Raw genomic sequence first — 20,774 nt, 5'->3', positions numbered from 1 at the left:
CCATGAGCCACCACAGCACTGTTTTTTCCTCTTCCAGTGATGCAGGTGCCTCTTTATTCCTTAGATTCTTCCTCTCCTTTAGAATAAGGAGTCCCTATGAGGTGAGAATTATTGTCAGAGATTTTTGAAACAATTTATTTTTTTTCAGGGACAGTGTTGGAAATGTGGGGATTTAGATTTAATAGTTAATTTTTCTCTTAACAGTTCTAGTGTGTTCTCCATATTATTTGTAAAAAGGGGTAGAGTACATGTTGCAATAATACTGCACTCATAAGGCAAAGCCTTTGTGTTGAAAGACTTCTGTCAGTACTCATAGAAATAACTTGCTTCATTTGTCTTGTTCTACAACATTGTTGAGTGCAAATGCATTTTTTCATGTAAATTTCTCAGATTTTTAGGTATTATTAACAAAATAAGATGTTTGCTGTACATCAGTACAGCAGACAATTTAAAATCATCCAAAATGCCCTTAAGCTAGCACATTCATAATGAAGAATGTCAGAATACAAACCCTCTTCCAAAAGGTTACTAAAAGAAATAAGAAAAATAGATAAACAGTGTCAGGCATTACTTATTAGTTTTTCTGCAGAATGCATAAAGGTTGTGGCTGACAGGAGAGGAGAAAAAAGGAGTGTGTTCTGTGTTGAGTTTAAGCAGTCTTCATTAAACTCCTTTGTATATTTTAGTTTAAGCATGCTATTGTTTTATAGTGGGGGGGGGCTTTTTTTTTTTCTATTTAAATTGAGCTTCAATTGCAAATTATATAGTTGTGAAAATCTAGTTTTTCAGCTGGACTTAGCACAAGAAATATGAAGTTTAAGTACTAAAAGGAGATGTTGGAATGCAAAAAAAAAATGAACAGAATTTCAAAGAAATTCAGTAAAACCTCAGCTCAGAGACTGCTGAGCTGCTATATTAAGCAAATTATTTTCTTAAGCAAATGCATCCATGTATTACCTTAGGTTTGGTGGGTGTAAAATAAAAGATAATTGAGAAGCTATCTAAATGCAATACATTATTGCTATAATTGTAAAGCTTAAAAAAAAAAAAAAAACTAAATTTATCAGTGCTCACAAAATGTGAGAAAGATTTAAAGACTTGGAGTGTTACACTGCAAAATGAAACTGTGCCCCCAGTGTTGAGGTAACCATCTGTGTCCATGTCTGATTCAAATACTGTGTGGGGAATAAATTCTGATGCTTGTAAGTTCATTTGATAAAGAATACCAAAATATCTGGCTAGAATAAATCACTTAACTTTGATGGTTCAGATGTTCAAGGTATTTTTTGAACCATGGCCACCATGTTTGTTGTCTTACAGCAGGGGAGACTTAACTTTTGCAGGTAGGAAGTGTGAATCTTAGCTGTGACATAATCAAATAAAAGGAATATTTTTCCCTCACTGCAGAGAGAATCTTGAGCTGAATTAATTCCTGATGCTAATGAATGCAACTCTGATGAAGTGAATGTTGTGCCTACACAAAACATTCTCTCTGGCTGTAGAGAATTTCCCTTCTGTTCTCATTATTACGCTCTTACTACCATAACTATCTTGGCTGTCTTCTGATCAGACTGTTTTATACTCTTCCCTGGTAGGCATTCTCCAAAGGTGAAAGAAACTGGTCTCTCCTCACGTAACTGTTTAAAAAAGACCCTACTGCCTATAAAAAGGGAAACACCAGTCTTTTGCTGGGGCCAATAATAATAACAGAAGATATGTTAACTTCCTATTTCTCATTTATTTTCAAGCTCATTCATCATCAGCTGTATTTTTTTTTTAACTTCAGCAAATATTTAAAGACCATCTCACTATTTCCAGTAAAGATTTCACTATGCTTCGTAACGGTGATTGGAATCTCCAAGAGACTGTTTTCTTAAAAACTGCTGAAATAGACTCTTACAAATGATAGCACACTTTTATTTTTTATTTTTATTTTTTAGTTGAGAGCCCCATCCAAAGTGATGGAAAGTCTTTCCCTGTACTACAGTGGCTTTGGGATTTGGATCAACCCAAATTATTTTGTAAGCAGCAGTGCTTTTAAAAACAAGCAGTTCCATTTCCCAGTTATAAGGACTTAACCAATATTCTGTATAAGAATACTTCTTTTGAAGACCACTACATTAGGATTGGGAGACTTGCTCATTTTTCAGTCCTCAGCAATTCTAAAATATTCCAAAATACTGTATTAGATCTTATAAAACTTCTTGGTGAAAAATTCATTATTTTTTCATGATAAGAAATTAACAACCAGTTGCAAAGATTTTAAGCATTTGTTAATTATACTACAGCTGGTCTTAGTAATCTCCTTACATTTCTTTAGTTTAATTTTTTGAAATCGCCAAATTCTGAATAGTTGCATTTTGTTGCAGCCTCTCTTATAAATAGAGAGAAGTAGCAGCTGGAAGACAAGCAAAAATAATTGACTAGTGCACAGTTGGTGCTTACCAAAATCCTCAGTTAATTACACAGGTTAGTTTTGGTAACTGATCAGAATTTCTTCCCTGGAAATGGGGATTGGTTGAAGACTTGTACCCAGTTTCACTCATTTTAGGAATCTTCCTTGTATGTTCATGACTGCGTTATGAAAAGGAAAAAAGGCACACAGCATACAACGAATCCACCATCTATGTGCACCAGTGCATGACTGTAAAAGTAGTAAAGCTCTGCAATCCACGTTAGAACCAGAACCAGCTTGTGTACTTGGATTCGTTTCAGTGTGTCACCCAATTCAGTAGGATAGTGGTGCGTTAGTCAGTTAAGGGTTATGTCATAGCTGGAGTTTGCATGCATGGTGAAGATGATTCCTATATTTGCCAATAGCAGTCTTTGATGTATTTGTTAATTTTGGGAGTTCACATAAAATAAGCAAGTCTGTTCTTTTCCAATGCCCTTCTTATCTCGGAGGCTTCCTTTTACTTAAACTGTCATAGTATGATAGTGAATATGCTAGAAGCGCAGATGACCAAAAAAATACAACTGCTTGCATCAGTTGCAGACTGTATCAAATGCAAAATTTGTCTTTTTTTTTTTTTTGGTTTCTGATACTGACTGTTGAGTATATTACTTAGTTCAGTAACATCTAAAACTGTAAGTTTCTAATATTACACTCCACTTGCTGTCAGAAGAGGTTATATGTATGTCTTAGGAAAATTCAGTGGGCAGTTGTAGCCACGTAGCAAATAGTTGGCTTCCTCTGCAGGCAGATGTGAAATGCCGAGCCTTAGCATTACACTTCGGTAGTGACAGCATAGCCCTGGTAGCACGTTATATGTTAGGCTGTTAACAAGTAAGTAGTTAAATCTTCAAGTACTATGAATATATCAATAAAAGTCCACATCTGTTACTCTACCGATAGTAATGGGAAGCTAATGGAAAGCATGCTGGTTGTAAAGCATCTTGTTATTCATTTTCCTTACCCATTTACTTTTTTGTTACCATATTTCTGTCCTTCAGGAGTTGCATATTTCCAATGAGCACTGGTAAAAGTTAAGTTTATCCATAAAATGATGCAGTGCATCCAAAAAAATGAAGAGAAAAGGAATGAAGAGAGGAGTAGGCAAGAAAGCAAACATCTGTATAGGAAGGTCTAGTCCAGGGAAGCTGGATACATTTTAGTGTTAGTAAAAACAGGGATGATGTGAATCACAGCTTGCACATTTGCAACACACCACTGTCAAAGGCATAAAAAGGCAATTGTATTGACTCTAAGGAGGAGCAGCTTGCCTGTTTTGTTCACAGAAGATTCTGAAATAACACTGCCAAGATTTAAGACAACAGAAAAGGGGAAGGCATAACAAAGCAAGATTTCTCATTCTTGACTCTCAGAAATATATTATACCTTGCTTCATGTAGATCGAACAGCTTTAGGTCCCCTTGACGTACTAGTGGCATATGAAAGCCCTGTGGATGGATAGAGCGTTAGATTGGAAGTAATAAGGTTGTGCCTGACTTACCTCCACATTTGTAGCAGATGTTACAAATGTCATAACATGAACCTTTGGGATCAGGCTGGAAAAAAAAAAAAAAAAGAAAAAAAACAAGACAACAGATGTAGGCCTCTTAGTTTTACCAGCAAGTATAGTCTGACACTATATAACACTGTTCTGATTTGATGTTAATACCCCATCCTTCTCCTGAGAACAGAATCAGTGACACTAACCATTTCTGAAGCTGGAAAGGGGTGACAGCCGTTTTCTTCCCCAAGGAATTTTAATACTAGTTTAAAAATAAAAGACAATAGAACTATCACCCCAATAAGTGTCGTCGTGTTATATCTGGATAAGTAACACATATACGTCATTCATTTGGGATGAAATTGATGATTTTAAGGAATTTCTTTATGCTGTCCTAATGTTTATGCATTTTTCCATTGATAGATCCAAATCTCACAGAGTGGGCATTTATCTAAAACGCTACCAAATGCCTCAGTTTTTAACCCCCTCAACTCACCCCGTGTTTGTGTCTCCTTCTCCCTTGCCTTGCACATCTGTACTCATATATTTTTGCAGACTTTTTCTCCTCTCTCTTCAGAGCAATTGGACTTCTTGGGAAGTTCCTATCTCACTTTAATTATTGAGACCAATTTCATTAAATCTACAATGACATCTAAAACTTCTTTTACTGGCAGCAGTTTCTCAGCTATTCTATCTGTTCTTTTGACGGTTTTCAAAACATTTTTGTGCTTCTCACATTGCCCCATATTTGTGACTAATCCTCTCTGGACCTAAGTATACCACTTTTCTCTCTTCTTTAAGAATGCTATTGTCTAACAATATTGGAGTTGGACTTCATGATCTTTGGAGGTCCCTTCCAACTGAACTATTCTATTGACCTATGGTGGAAGAATAGGTAGAGTTAACCTCCTTCATATTTTATCTATTTGCGGGAGTGCACTGTATGTGTTAGGATCGAACTCCATATACTTCCATTCTGTATATATTCTTCCTTCTCCCACATTTTTGCAAGCAAAAAGCAGTGTAGTAATTAATTGTAAACCAACCCCTATAAAGTGAAGTTGATACTGGGAGGTAGCTCTAATTCAGTTATATCAGACATTGGTCCCTCCTCTCCATGCCAAAGTGCATTTTGCTACCTTGCAGAGAAGCTAATGACTAGAATGAACGTTAATAGTTACCCTTAATTGTTTTATGGGTGATGTGTTTCTTTTGCTTCTCCTTCTATTGATTTTAATGAAAATTGTATGTTATTTACTTTGTGCCATTGTCCTCTGTGTGGTGGAAGATGCATGAAGTTATTCCTTCTCCTGTTTCTCTGGAGTTTTGGCCAATGTTCCTGTATTTCATGGGAGGAGAAGAAAATTAATTCAGGAGTGCAGGCCCTTGTATTTTTTCCCGTGTGTTTCAATTTAAAGCAGTGGTGATTCCCTCCGCCACATCACTCCCTCAGGTGCTGCCATTCTTGAACTGGAGGCTTAGCCCTCTCCCTGAAGAATTTCATTGTCAAGGAGAAGAGTGGGGGTTCTCCCATGAAGAATTTTAATCACCCTGTCTGTAGCCCTTTTGAAGGAGGCACAATAGTTCCTATAGTAACTACTACAGTGTGGGAGAAAGGCCAGTGCTCCCTCCCCCAGCCACAGATGGAGAACTCTCTTTGCTTAGATGACTGGAAATTCTTGCACAGCAAAGCTTTCATACTTAAAAGTGAAAAGAAAAATCTCTGAAATCAAGTAGTAAAATGTACAAATAAGTGCTAATTAAGAAACAGTGTTCTTTGAGTTATCAAATAGAGAACATAAAAATCTTGAATATACTAATTTTTAAGGTGTGTTTAACTTTCAATCTTGGATTTTCTAATTTTAATAAGTTCAGAAAAGAGAGAGGAATATTTAGGACATGAGAAATCTTGCTTCACCCTCCCACCCGACCCCCAGAGAACAAATCCTGTGGGAAGGAACAGATCCATAAAGCAGATGAAAATAACTGGGGAACAGGCGCATAAAATAGATGAAAACTTTCAGTAAGACAGCCACTTCTCTACTTGCTTTTTTCCATTCACCTAGAATCCGGGGGAGGGGGACACATTATTCCTGGGAAACGCATCTTCAGATCTTTTGATTCCAGTCCAACAAGTGATATAGTACTTTCTGCTTTTTTGACATTTTTATTTGATCAGTTTTATGTTGTAGAAACTAAAATAAGCTATTAAAAGTGTTTTTTTTTTTTTTGTTTTTTGTTTTTTTAAGTTTAAAAGTATTCTTTTCTAGTATTCTAGTCTAAAAGTATTAACTTGAATTTGAAAAGCAAATTTTTAATAAAATTTTTTTAATCCCCAGAGTTTTTGATGAAATGCTATAGATGATCTACTTGAAATAAATAACACACCTGTAATCCTGTTAGGTAACATTTTCTTAAATTAACCAGTTCATTCTTGACAACTACTTAGTTATTCAATGGAAAGGTTTGGTTTATTTTCTGAGCAGTGGGTTCTCCAGTAATGAATACATGCTGTGTACTAGTGACCAGAAGATGGACGTCTAGAATAATAGGCATTCGCCTGCACAAAAAATAGATTTGAAATGCCATTGTTAGCTTTGTAAGTTGATTATCATATATTGCATTATGCATCTTACATGTAGTCCTTTGTGACGATTTTGTGCTGATACTTTATTGCTGTGATACTTAGTTGGTAATGGCACAGCATTAATGATTCCCATAGCTTTACTAAACCAAGATAAAATACTTTTCCACATATGTTGCAACTCCATCTGAGATTTATTTCTTTTTCCCATCTGTGTGGGTGGATGTTATAAGGGACCTAAATTTTGGATCCCATGATGGTTTACGATGAGGTAGACTGGTGACATCATCTACTTTCTTTGGATACCCTTTACAATTTAGAGGGCAGAATCTCTGCTTACATCATGCTGGTTGCCCACCATTGATCACACTTTAGAACAGGATCTGAATATATATATAATCTATACCTTATGTCCTCAACATACATCTCAGGCCTGCAAGTTGATTCTTGCTAGAGATTTCTCTCAAAACTTAAAATCAGTGATAAATGGGGTGGCAAAGAATGATCAATAGAAAAAAGAAAAAAGAAAAAAAATGTAACAAGGTATTAAATATGAAGTTAGAAGAATTAAAAGCAATAAAATGTTTCTGTGGATTTTACAATACATAAATACTAGCCTGTTTTCATGAGCCTAATGTTGGTTTCACATTCTTCTTCTCTCACATTGCATCTTCTTTTGTTCAGTCTAGCTCTCCATCAGTGTCGCTATCTCTTCTAAAACAGAATTTATGAGCGTTTCCAAATCATTTGCTCATTGGAAAATCCCAGGGTTTTAAAATGGCATCTCACTTCTTCCTGTGAAACTACTCTGGTTATCCCATTCACCTTCACTGTTCTTTCACAAGCATTTGGGGTTGTTCCTTGAAATAACAAAAGAGAAATCTTCATGTAGAATCTACTTTACATTGAGGAAAATGTATTCAAAACTCTGTTGAAATTCCTATAGGCCTTTTTTCTACTTTAGAAAAAAAAAAATCTGTAAAAGAACACTTAGGAAATTATAGCCATGTTCATACTGTGCACTGCTTTACACATGTAGTCATCTGAGATGATTCAGACAACTCTGCTTCTGTTTTCTTATGCTCTCTTATCTGAAATGATCATGTATTTTGTTGATACCTATTAGATGACACAGGGTCATCTAATATTTCTCTTATAATATCTCATCTAATACCTGAAAGGTATGCAGTTAACCTCATCTGGTTACATATTTTGTGAATAAAAAAGATAATGGTCTTTTTGGTAGGCTGTTTGTGAACTTTCGTATTTATGCAGGTCTGCTCAGGCTTTGCTAATTAAAGTCTGACTTTTTTTTCGCATAATTAGAACTCTTCAAGATCAAAAAAGTGAAGCACGGGCTCTATTTTTTTTTTAATAACTATTCAGACAGCAGATTACCTAAACATGTGTAGTGGGATGGGCCTACCTCTACCTCTCCTTTCAAGCATACAAAAGGTGCTGCTCAGAAGAGTTAAAGAAATTAAAAAATGAAGATTTTGAGGCTAATTGAATAAAGGCCTTTCTAAGTAAATATAATTTCAGGAGAATTAATTTAAAAGTTCAGAATAGTTTTAAAAAATAAATTATCAAAGCCACAACATTTTAAAACTTGGTCTGAATTGTACCAAACATTCAACAAAATCAATTTATGTTGAGATGTGGCACGCAACGTCTCACAAAAGTATTTTAGGGAGAATATTATTGTACTGGTGGTACATTTTCATTCCTAGAGCTCAAAAAATATGGCTTCTGTTGAATTAGTGTTCTCCCTTCACTAGGAGAAGGTCACAGTGGACATCAGTTTTTGGTCATTCTGTGCTCCAGAGGCTTAGAAGTGAGTGAGAGGAAATCCTGTCTTATCGGGATCCACGGAAATCTTTGTTAAGCAGTCTACATTTTTCTTTCCCATAGCTTCCCACTCCTCCTAGCACAATTGAAAATGCTCTTGAGATTGCATTAAGCATGCTTAGACTGCCCCCAAGACATGCTGAAAGGGATGTGGTTCTTCCTTCACCTCATGCAGAGCCAGATTAGTCATTAAGGGAGAAAATTTAAAGAGGAATTTGTGAGGAGTTAGAATTTTTTCCTTATTAATAGCTTGTTACAGAATAATCCTGTGCCAGGAATAGACATGTCAGTCATGTCAATCTGGATAGTAAAAGTCATGATCCAACGCTATGGAAAGTAAAAGATTTCAATGGGGAGACTCCACTGCTCCAACACAACAAAGTGTATTTTGAAATCATTCTATCTTTTTGTCACTATTAGTACTCAATATTTGATAGCAATATTGATTCAGCCAGCTTTTTTGTTAACCAGAATTTTACATTCAAGCTTTAAACTTTGTCAATGAAATGTAGACAGTATAAAATATGACCACATATTAAAAAAAAAAAAAAAAAAAACTATTGAGAGGAGTTTGTTCATACTACTAAAATAGCAGAAACTTGGAAGAAGAATTTAACCTGGGTTTGGAACTTGTTTCCTTTGTGACTCCTGTTCCAGCTGATACACGTGCTTCAGCCTTCTCCATGTCCTGATTTCCCCTAATTTCTGATACTCAAAAAAAGAAATTAATCCCATGAAAGGAATACTTTGTTTCTACATTTAAAAAAGAATCTACTTGTTTTTGTTTTGTTTTGTTTTGTTTTAAAAAGATATGTATACAGATCTTTAGGACTGTGAAGTTCATTGAACTGCTTTGATTTATATGTTCTGATATGAATTCTAAATCCCTTGCTTTCCAAGTTTTCTGTGAGCAGCTAAACTGTATCCGTTGATGGTTCCATCCACAGGGGGAGAGATTTAGAGATGACTGTCTGTGGCTTATATGATGGGAGCCAGTTCAGTATTTATAGTTTGTTTTGAAATTTTGTAAGAAAATAAAATCATGGCCTATTTTTCAATCCAACCATTTCAGTCTATGTCTTCCTTTCATCTATTGTCTTGCCAACGATCCATTCAGTACAAATAAGAGGCTTTGTGCTGTGATTGGACTGTGAGATTGCTGTGTTTTTAAAATCTGTCAATGTGATATGCATCTGTATACTCCAAATGGTATTTCTTCTGATGCAGATACCTATACTGAGAAATCTTCAAAGCTCAAATAAGTAAAATAATGATGCAATGAAGTCAAAAGATCAAAGAGAATAAGTTTGTTTTACCTGTTCTAGGTATATCTTAATATTTTTGTCTCGTTCCTCAAAACATGAAGAATAATGGTTAGAGAAATGGAAGAAATACAGAAAGGGCATATTTAACATCTATTATGTTACCAAAAAAAAGTTGCAGTATGGCTACCAGAAGCAGAATGGTTTTCTGTTTAACATATTTATGCTGGTTGTAAAATTAGGAACTGTCATTACAATACCACATCACCTGAGTAAGTGCAAGACACATAAATCAAGGAGTTCTGCTATAAAACTGTCAATGATCTGAATGGCTTGAAAGTACGGCAAGGTATTTGTGTACATGTATACCAGCCACTAAGATACAGGCATCAATAGAGGATTTAACTGACAATTTTAAAGCTAAGATGTGGCCCTCTCATGTTTTCTAGTTAACTCGCTGACCTTGAGACTTTTGATTTGAGCTATAGAATTGAGAGCACCCCAAGTATGAGGAACTGATGACTTACCTGCAAATATCATTTAAAGTTAAAGATACTGTTTTAAAGTGTTACATTGCCTTCATGCATTTTATTCAAGTTATTATACTCACATGCTAAAAAACTGCAATTAACATCATAGAACTGGAAGCAATATTCTGTATGTAATGGATACGCTTTAAAATGCCAGTGGATTGTAAAGGAATGATGTAGTGCAGGAAATAGAAAATTAATTGGAAGACAAATTCCAAGTGGTGATGTGTTCAGATAATGTGTGGAAAATATAACGCAGTCTAGATGGAAGAATGAAACGACCTAAAGGATTTAAGCAGGTTGTTTGTTCTTTCAGAGGTTGATTTTGCTTTTTGCAGTGCTTCTATGGAGACTACTATGAAACAATGCCTACCAGTCCAGAACTGCAAACTTCCTTTTTGTTGCTGGTAGATTATAAATGAAATGACATTGGGGAAAAAAATAAAATTAAGTTAAATTAAAAAGCGCTAATTGATAGCAAGCAGAGTGGGGACACCAATAATCTTCACAATGCCATATATTCTGTTTAGTCCTATAACTAAAGCTAAAGTTTCTCTTAGAAATATTGGTACAGCTCCTATGTAAGCAAGGCTTTGATAACATATCTGGAGGCTTAGTAAGGAGAAAAGAAGGATCATCTTTAAGTCTTGTGTCTGAAAAAAAAAAAAAAGGAAAGAAAAAAAAGAAATTTAAAGGAGCCTTAGTTGCTAGCAAGTTTGATGTACTCTGATTTTTTTCATGAAATAGGCATTACTGTAAATAGTAGGCATCACTATAGCTATAGGAAAGATAAGACTGAAAAGAAGCAAAACGATTTAGGATCAGAAGACTGATACAGAAAAATGTAATAGCGAATAAGTACTTAGAACTAGTAAAAGAAGAATATTATGCTGATGTGTCAGGCAAGTCACTTTGCTAACTAATGTTAAAAAAAAAAGTACAACGTATCTGTCTATTACCAACTTTAGTTGAAGTGTAAAGGAGAAGTCTTGAAGAAGACTTATTTTCTTATATTGGTAGCATCTGCATCCTTAAATATCTTCAGAGAAAAGAAGAGGACTTAGAAAACGCTGGGTCTAGAGCAGTCACCATTTGTAATTCTGAGCCTGAATCCATTAGCAATGAAGCCACATGTTTGCCCAATATAAATAGCTTAGAATTTCCTGCAAGGAAATTACATGAAGCATCAATAAGGAATGATATTACATTTTTAGGTCAATATGACTATCATTACTTGGCGTATATCTTTTCTTACTGATATCATGTTTGGCAGACAGTATCATAGAAGACTAAAAAAACATTGCTCTATATTTTGTTCTCATTGGTGTTAAATTAGAGTGTTTAGTACTGACAGTCATCCATTCTACTTGTTTTAGTGGCTCCCTCGTTACTTCTTTTCTTACCGTATGTTGTAAAGAGGTTCCAAAGGCATTAGATCATCAGTGTCTTTGGATGTAAATGTTTTTGTATGCACTTTAAAACTTTACCTTTTCTGTCTGCTATGGATATGCCTGGCTTTGAAACTTATAGAAATGTTCCTGCAGCCCTGTGCCGTCTTCTCTGTGTTCTTTTTCTGGTCATGTGGCAAATACAGCCTAAACCAAAGAGGAAATCTCAGCTTGCAGTCAATACCTATGTTTGGTCACTCAGACTTAATTGCTGGCTTTGTGCTCCTGGCATAAAGAGTTTAACGAAAGATTAGTTTTATGATTTCTTAGCTTGTTTTCTAGTCACTTCTGCTTTTGAAACACAACCACTTGTTACTCACATTGTACTTTTAAACTATGTAATTTAATTGTAGAAGTTTTAGGTATGTTTTCCAGCAACTAACATGAACACCTAACATACTACTTCCCTATAATTAGGAGCATCTTTGATATCTCGGATGTGATGACAGTGCAGCTGTTGCCAAATGTTAACTTTTTTAAGTTGTGTTTACTTTGTTTTAGTTTCAAATAAGATAAGTAACATGTTCAGATAAATCTCTCAAATATCTTCCTAAGTAATATTTAGTTCTCATCATTACACTTCAAAACATTTACATTATATTTAGTGTCTTTTTCAGTACTACATTCTGCATGCTATCATCATCATGTATGAAAAAAACTTCTACAGGAACTCAGGACATATTTGAATAGACTATTCATTTCCAGAGTTCCTGGACATTTAATAGCTTTTTTTCTTCTTCTTCTTCTTCTTCTTTTTTTTTTTTTAAAGGATACTTTTATCCTCAAAATATGAGTCACTGAAAATTATGTACCAAATTTACTATACGCAAGGCAAATTTGAAATTAACGCTGGTGTTTAAAATGCAAAACATATTTAAATAGTTAATGTGAAACAGTGTGATCAGGGATTAGAAATGAATGTGCAGACCTTGCAACATAACTGTTTTTTATTCAGTTATAGGTGCCCAGCGCAGGAGAAGTCCCAGTGCCCTTGCCATTGAAGTATTTGAGTCACATTTGGGAAGTCATATTTTACAGGTAAAAAAAAAAAAAAAAAAAAAAGGCTTTTCCAAGAAAAATCAAAATAACTAGTCAGACCTATTCCTGCCAATAATTTGAATACTGTTGGTGTCAGCACTTATATTAATGAAATTTTAAAAGCTCACATTTCTTTCTTTTTAGAAAGCCCATGATTGGAACAATTTGAATGAAAGGGAGGGCAGGTGTTGTATAGATGAATCTCAATATTTTGTTGTTTTGAACTGTGCAGTAGGTGTTTGCTCGCAGAATGTATTTGTGTGTGTGCACGAAACAGTATTTTGTGTTGGTGATTTTATTTGTCTTATGTGTCATGTACAGATTTAGGGTGTTTTTCCCCCACTTTGGTTTATGTGCACTGCTTTCCTCTTTGATATCACTGTTGTCATGATTATGTATCACAAATTTGCAACAATCTGCAAAGAGAAAAGATGAACAGCAGCATGCTTCTTAGATCTCCTTAGCTATGAGATAAAAACTAATCAGATATTTGTCAAAGAATTTAGTCACACTGTAAAAGGAGCTATGTTCCAGGAAGATTAGAATGAAAAACCAGTAAACTGATGGAGATGTTCTTATGCATGCTTTGTTTTGTCAGGGTTAGTACAGCCTTTCTTACGTTGCAGTAATCAAAGTGGAGCAGAAGCACTTAAGAACAAAATGTGAAGTGTTTTGTCAGCAAGGCAAAAACTCAGCACTATGGAAATAAAAAAAACACTCTTTACATGTAGTCTTTTCTAACTGCAGCACTGAATAACTGCACTTACTTAGCAATGTACACAGCTTCCCAATGCAAATGTATTGCTTGGTATATTATCTTTTGAGAGGTACGAAAGAGGTAAATTAGGATATTATCTTGAGAAATATTCCACTTAATTTGAAATGATTGAGAGCTATCTCTCCATACTACCTCAGCTGTGGCATTCAAAAGCATTACAGATAATGTCAGATTTTTCATATATTTTTAGAGTAACTAAATGCGGAATAGCAACAAAGATCATTTTAGGAAAAAATGAAATTAACCAATAGAATGAATTTCTCTCTGGAGCAAAAATCATGAATGAAGTGACTTAGTTGTGCATCCTTAGCAAAGGTCTAGTTCAAGTTTTTGATTCTGTAAGCGAATGCTTGCATCATAGTAACTGTACCAAAGGTATCTGCCCCAGTATCTACAGTACTGTTTGCATATCACACCGAAATGCTGTTATGCTGTCTCATAAATGTAGAAAAAAACGAATAAATAAACAACAGTTTTGTGATGTTCCAATTTATGTAATTTCTTGGTGTGGTGTTTTGAGTATGTAAAAATGTGCTATATATCCTAGAGGTATCTGGTAATATAAATTACAAGAAATATCTAGATAAAATCTTACTCAGACTGATTTATATATACTCTTTAGATATTAGCTTTGATGCTATATGAATATATGATTCAATTGTTAAGAACAAAACTAAGGCGTCCACTTTGACATATTTATAGGTTGAACTAGGTGATCTTAGACATCTTTTCCAATCTGAATTATTCTATGATTCTATTCTATGACAACGACTTGACGTTTGAATTTTTCACTTATCACGTATTTTAGACTATTTAGTGATTTTATTACTTATTTAAGCTAGATTACACTTTTTTTTCTACTTATACATGATAAATTAGGGTGTTTTCAGGATATGTCTTTCACGTAATACTCATAAAATAATCTGTATTGCACTGTAATAAATGGATTAAGGATTTTCAATCCAAAATGCCATCAACATCATATTGAATATCTGTTGAGGTGTGGCCTTCTCAGAGAGGGTGGTGTTTTTACCAAATTACTCCTGTTAATCTCCTAATCGATAGTAGAAAGTTATACTCTGACATTTAAGAGAATAGACTGTTGACGATGGATAAAGGACAGAATGAATTAATAATGGTTGCAAGTTTATCATGATATGTTAAAATCTTAGCACAGTAATCAACACTTGGAAGGAAAGTCTAGGTCATGCATTCAAATGCGCCACTTTTAAAAGATCTGAACAAACTTCAAAGTACTGTTTTGTGGTTTTATAGGTAGAAAAATAATCTCCAGAAAACATGTAAATCTCCAGAAGATAAGTAAAACAACAATCAGATAGATTCTGCAATGGAGTACTGTTCTAACAAGTTCTCATTTAGCTTGCTGCTCCTGAAGATGATATGCAAAGCAGTGTTGTGATAAGTATTGTTTGCAAATGAAGTAAACAACCTTGCAGAATGATTATACCTTGGGACTACCTGTGTTTTTCAGTCTGCTATCTGAGGAAGTTGAATTTATAGTTTGTTTAATCCCTTTTGCTATTAATATTTTGAAGACTGGGTTAAGTGTAAGCTCAGAAATTAAGGAGCCTCTCTAATCCTCCTAATATTTTGATACTTCAGAATTTATTGACAGACACATGAGAAGCATAATACAGTATGCTTAAAAAGGTGGATGTAGGTGGATGTTATTTACGACGATGTAAAAACAGAAATGGAGGTGTACCTTGTGATATTTTACATCTTGATTCTATAACCAGGAAGTCTCAGTCATGTCCACAAATCCAAGCCACAGTCAATTACTGTATATCTTGCTGAAGAGATTCCTACAGTAGGTTTGCAGCCAAGGAAACCAGCTGCTTGTGGAAAAAAAGAAACCCCAAAACATGAATATGTGAAATGTTGTCATATCAGTGTCTCCAAAGTCAGGGCAGAATAACTTTGAAATGTTTTCCAAGTAAGATTACCTGTATGATGAACAGTAGAAAAAATAGGTAATGGCAATATGTTCATTTTTTTTTACATGATTTTTGGTTTGTCAGATAGTTTGTGTTTTGTTTTATTCTACATTTATCTTCTTTGGAAAAGTAGTGTTATAATGAGAATAGACTTCGATAAAGACATCTTCAGTTTTACATTTCTATGTATATATGAGGCATTTACTAAATAAATCCAGTAAAAAATTATTACTTCTATTGCCTGCTATTCAGAAATTTGGCTGAAACTGGTTTTAAAAATTAACAAGAAGATGATCGGTTTATACAAGGCACATGGATTTTTCCTGTAACTTCGTTGCTATTGAGGAGGTATCGAAAAGGGTCAGTAACCCCATATTCTTCATATAATCAGGAATGATCAGGAAATGTAGAACTAAATATAGAGAAAAGGGAAAGTTAGTGAATATATTTGCATATGCAAATTAGCTTAATTGATACTGCTTGCCTCTACAGGGATTTTTCATTACAAACTGGAGTGCTACATTGTTCAGCTCATATTGAGTAATTTAGTAACTAATGAGACCAGTTTGCACTAATTTGCATATGATAAATGAGCTTAATTGCAGTAAATAACTTGGAGGCATAATTACTTAATTTTCCTGTGTTGCATGGCTTTTAAGTTCACATATGAACAACTCAAGATAATTTTGCATATTTAAATTAGTTGCTTTTAAAATTCTTGAACAAAAAAGAACACACCTTACAATCTGAACTGTAAAACAATTAAAAGTAAAATGTACAGTATTTTCAAATAAAATTTAATATCTATAAAATATATTTCTTCCTTTAAAATACTAATGACTTCTTAAAGAATAAATATTTGGAATTATAAAAAATGGAATAGCTTTTAAAGTCAGAATAAGATAGAAAGATGGTATTCGTAACAATAATAGAACTGTGTATCTGAACTGTAGTGAGTGGTACACATTTTGTATTCCTGCATACAAGAGTGATAACTTTCATAATTGCATTCTTTGCTTCAGCAGTGCCTATTCAGCTGTTAAGAAGCTGTAACGCTTTCATATAGCATTATATTACCATACACAATAACTTAGATACTAGTTGTCTTAAATTGCTTATACTGTCCTACCTCCACCTCGTTTTGTGTGAAGAAATCCTTAAATCAGTGAGATGCTGAAGTATCAGATTGCAGCAAAATGCCTTTTTTTTTTTTTTTTGTAGACTTGGTCAGTGGTGAGCACTGTCATTAATAACTCGTGACAGAGACTTCTACTCTGAGTTTCACAAAAAAAAAAAAAAAAAAGAAAAGAAAAGAAGGATCACATTTTCATTTCTGCCATGCCCCTAAAATTATTGTCCATACATCCTTTTGGTAGAATTGATAGACTTGAACTACTGAACTAGACAGGGAAAGAAATCAAATGCTCAACTAACAATTGCATGAAGTGTTCAGTCACATAGCAAAATCTGTTGTGCATAGGTGATTTGCAAAGTAGATGACTTTTGTTGAATTCTCCATCTGTGCCATAAGGGGTCCCATCTACTCTCCTAGAAGATTTTTCGTAGCCCTGCTGAATGGTTTCTTCAAAATTTCGAGACTCACTTTTCCCTTTTACTTTATATTATATCTATTTCTCATATTATGGAACCATTTTGAGATGAACGAAGGCCTAAGTAGTTGCAGTATTAGATTCAATGAGACAAAAACAACAGGATTCTATCAAGGTCAAAGGAAACAGAGGCTCAGTGGAAACATTCTGACCCCAAAGACTCTGTGTTCTTTGTCATCTTAGAGTCATGAGCCACAAGATGCAAAGCACATGCTCTGGAGATCCAGGAGTGGAACACAATTCAGTAAGGATAGCTGTAGTGGATGTGCAGTTCTAGCCAGGATATCCCAGCCAAGTTATCTGTAGTATGCACTCAGGCTGTACGCCCTGTTTACTTTGTAGCATTCTCATTATCAGCACAGACTTGATCATGTAATGGTCCTAGGATGGGGGAACCATTTGAACTCCCTGGAAGTCACATATGGCACAAATCTATGGTTTGGCTTTACTCCACGCAGTGCTCCCAGACTCTCCATGGATGTGAAGGGCAGTCCAGTATTTTGTAAATATGGTTCATATTCTTTTCCCTGCCACTGGAAACCTCAGCATGAGGGTAGAGCTTCATAGAGATTTAATTGTCTTTACCTCAGTTCCCTGGAGAAACCACAGGTTATTAGACCCATTGAGATTATTCTAGCTTTTCTGTATTTAAAGTCAGCAAGCAAACAAACCATATGCAGCCTATGAATGCAAGAAGGCTAGTGTATTGCTTACATTGTGAACAATTGAAAAATGTCTCTTTCTAATAATTTTATTTTTTGTTTTAAAATATACATTTATTAATAATTGAGGTTAGATTTAGATTAGATATAATGAAGAAATTCTTTTCTATGAGAGTGGTGAGGCACTGAAATAGGTTGCCCAGAGAAGCTGAAGAAACCCCATCCCTGGAAGTGTTCAAGGCCAGGTTGGATGGGGCTTTGAGCAACCTGGTCTGATAGGAGGTGTCCCTGCCCATGGCGGAGGGGGTGGAACTAGATCTTTAAGGCCCCTTCCAACCCAAGCCATTCTATAATTCTTTCCTTTTATTAATAATTCCAGTACTAAAATACTAAATAATATGCAACTGTAGAAATATTTCATACATGTCAACATAGTATACTACTAGTCTTCAGAGTAGGTCCATTACTAATTGTGAGAAGCTTCCAGGATGAATGCATCATCTCTGGTTCCTGTGAATCATTCCAGGTGATGCCATAACCATATAGAGTGGCTTAAACTACATCTTGGTCACCATGTTATTTTGTTGGTGCATGTCACATAAGTTTAAGTTTCCGTAGAGGAAAAAAAAAAAAAAAAAAAAAAGAGGAAAATGAGTAACAGTCTCTTCTTTCCGAGTGAGCACTTTAAAAGTTTGTCTTCTGTTTGCAGGTGGCTACTACCCATTCTACCTGCCTTCCTCAATTGAAATAAATTTGTGTCTAGAATTGTGTTCTAGATGCTGATTCCATCACAGTCTTAGGTGTGTAACAGCTGCAAATAAGAGTGAATCATACATGTGATACTCTGAGAAGTATTCGTAATTACATCATTGATCCACTGAATGTTAATAAATATTATTAATATTTCAGTAGTTACAAAACAAAAGGCTTTTTCTCATATTCAACCAGAAAAATAAAGTGTTTTTATCAGGAGAATGTTTCTATTTTCTCCTAATAATGCAGTTAATGCAGCTTTATGAATTGGTGTTTTCAAATGCAACAAGTGTAGAAGCAAATACATGATTTGAAGGAAACTTCTATATCAGAACTTTTTTTCTCTGTTATCTGTATGGGTCTTGTCCTCTGTTTCTGTTACTAGTTTTGCAGCACTGTGATGCTCTTTGAAGGACAGTGTTATTCTGTCAAGCTTGACATAGACAAAAAGTAGAAAGAATTCACTATACATCTTCACTACAGTATTTAGTGATGTTTGGAAGATGTTGCTATTTACCTGTAACTACTATATTGATTATAACAAGACAATTACACTATTCATTTTTTTCTAAAAACATCTTGCTTGAGAGCATTTGAGTAAAGATTTTCATGCACTGGAAGTATGAATGTTCAGCATGCAGCCACTTTAGATTGTGGAATATCCGTGAGTTGTTGTTTGTTGTTGTTTTGTTTTGTTTTTATTAAGACAAAACAAAGATTAGTGAACAGAATAAATTATTTACATTTTTGCAGTAACGAGTGATTGTGGATGAAGTACAACAATTGTGCAAAGTGTCATGGAGACAGAAGTTTTTCCTGTACTGAAAATAAGTACTAACATTTCACTGTATAAACACGCTATTAGGAATTAAAGTTGGCCATATGGTATGGATAATCATAGTGGAAGAAGAAAATACATGGTTCTAAAATTTGCCTTCCCACAAAAATATTTGAATCTTGTAAAACTTTGGAGAATTTTAAATAGATACAAGCAGTACAGGTTGACATTAAGTTTGGAGGTAGTTCTGGGGCTGGCTGGACCACAACTGAGTAGAAATCCAGTTTCTTCTAATATTTGAATTATTACAGGGAGCTTCATCTGACAAGAGAATGTCAAGTGGAAAACAGACAGGAAGGTGTTGCAGTGCTATAAAATATTAGGGAGAAGATTTACCTTCTCATTTGCTATTTTCATTCGCTCTAAGTATTACATATTGAAGTTAACTCTGTGTAACAGTGAACACAGAAATAGTAACGAGACTAAAGGTGAGGAAGCAGACAATGGTAATGCTGATGGAGGATTTTTCCAGTCTGCAAAAGGTCTTAGCAGAAAAGACTTCTGCTGGCAAGGAGATTTGTGAAGAGCAGTTGCTAGTGGTGATGTTTGTAGTGGTGAGTGTACCTTTGTGAGGATGAAGAAGAGTGTTCAGTTTTTTGCAATCTGTATTGGGCTACAGGGATAGACTACTAACCATCCTGTGTTAACATGTGTCAAAGGTAGGCAAAAAGAGGGAAATGTGAAAAAGCCAATAAAACGTACAAAACTTAGGGAATGGTGGAGAGCATAGGTCTGTGCCGTCTGTAAAAAAAAATATATATATATATATATATTGGGATGAAGTAGTGAATAAATTATGCATTAGTAGCCAAAATGAAGTGGAAATTAAGAGAGCAATTAAGAAAAGATAGTTGTTGCAGAACAAGCAACTCAGCAAAGTGATACCGAACTTTCTCTTGGCAGCAAACAGCTGTGTGTAATGCAACGAAACACAATGAGTATATAACAGGTCAGAATTGAAGGTTTGGAGGCCACATAATCCCTCTATGAGGGAATGATTTCTATATGTAGTTTACTTTGTATGCTTAAATTTTGAATCTGAACCTCATCTTTATCATACAGCTTGTTTTTATTTAAAAAAATAAAAAATAAAAAAATCCTGAGATTAAGTGACATTCAGAGCATTCAGATACAAAACCAAAGGGGGAATTGATTGCTCTCAACGAAGTGCTGTCCAGAAATTGAACACGATTAAGGTAAAAAAGTAGACACTTAATCTAAATCTCTATCAAAAAAAAAAAAAGCTTTCAGTATACAACTGTTTTATCTAGGAAAACTGACAGTTGTACAAAGTTCAAATTAGTCATTCAGAAACAGTGAGATAACAGTAATAAATTGGATGCTGTAATGCCTTGGTATAAACTGAACAAAAATTATAGGTTTATGGTATAAGAGACAGTAGTGTATACGCAGAGAGAAGATCAACCTTCTGAAAGTACAGTTTCTAACTGGACAGGATGAAAGAGAATAATCTCGATTGTAATTAGGAAGAAAGTCGTTTAAAAAAAAAAA

General features: G+C 34.6%; 1 protein-coding gene across 6 annotated transcripts in view; it reads left to right on the top strand.

Moving 5' to 3' along the window:
* The window catches only part of NPAS3 (neuronal PAS domain protein 3), a 616,070-nt gene that overhangs the window by 294,666 nt on the left and 300,630 nt on the right, over positions 1–20,774 (top strand). For all 6 annotated transcript variants that reach the window (XM_066998071.1, XM_066998070.1, XM_066998069.1 and 3 more), the window contains one exon: positions 12,581–12,663. In XM_066998071.1, the coding sequence (XP_066854172.1) occupies positions 12,581–12,663 (83 nt within the window). The remainder of the gene's footprint in view (positions 1–12,580; positions 12,664–20,774) is intronic.

Source organism: Anser cygnoides, chromosome 5 (assembly GCF_040182565.1).
Source record: "Anser cygnoides isolate HZ-2024a breed goose chromosome 5, Taihu_goose_T2T_genome, whole genome shotgun sequence".
Classification (NCBI taxonomy): Eukaryota; Metazoa; Chordata; class Aves; order Anseriformes; family Anatidae; genus Anser; species Anser cygnoides.
The sequence above is the reverse complement of the archived record's forward strand: the minus strand, read 5'-3'. Positions and strand labels throughout refer to the sequence as shown.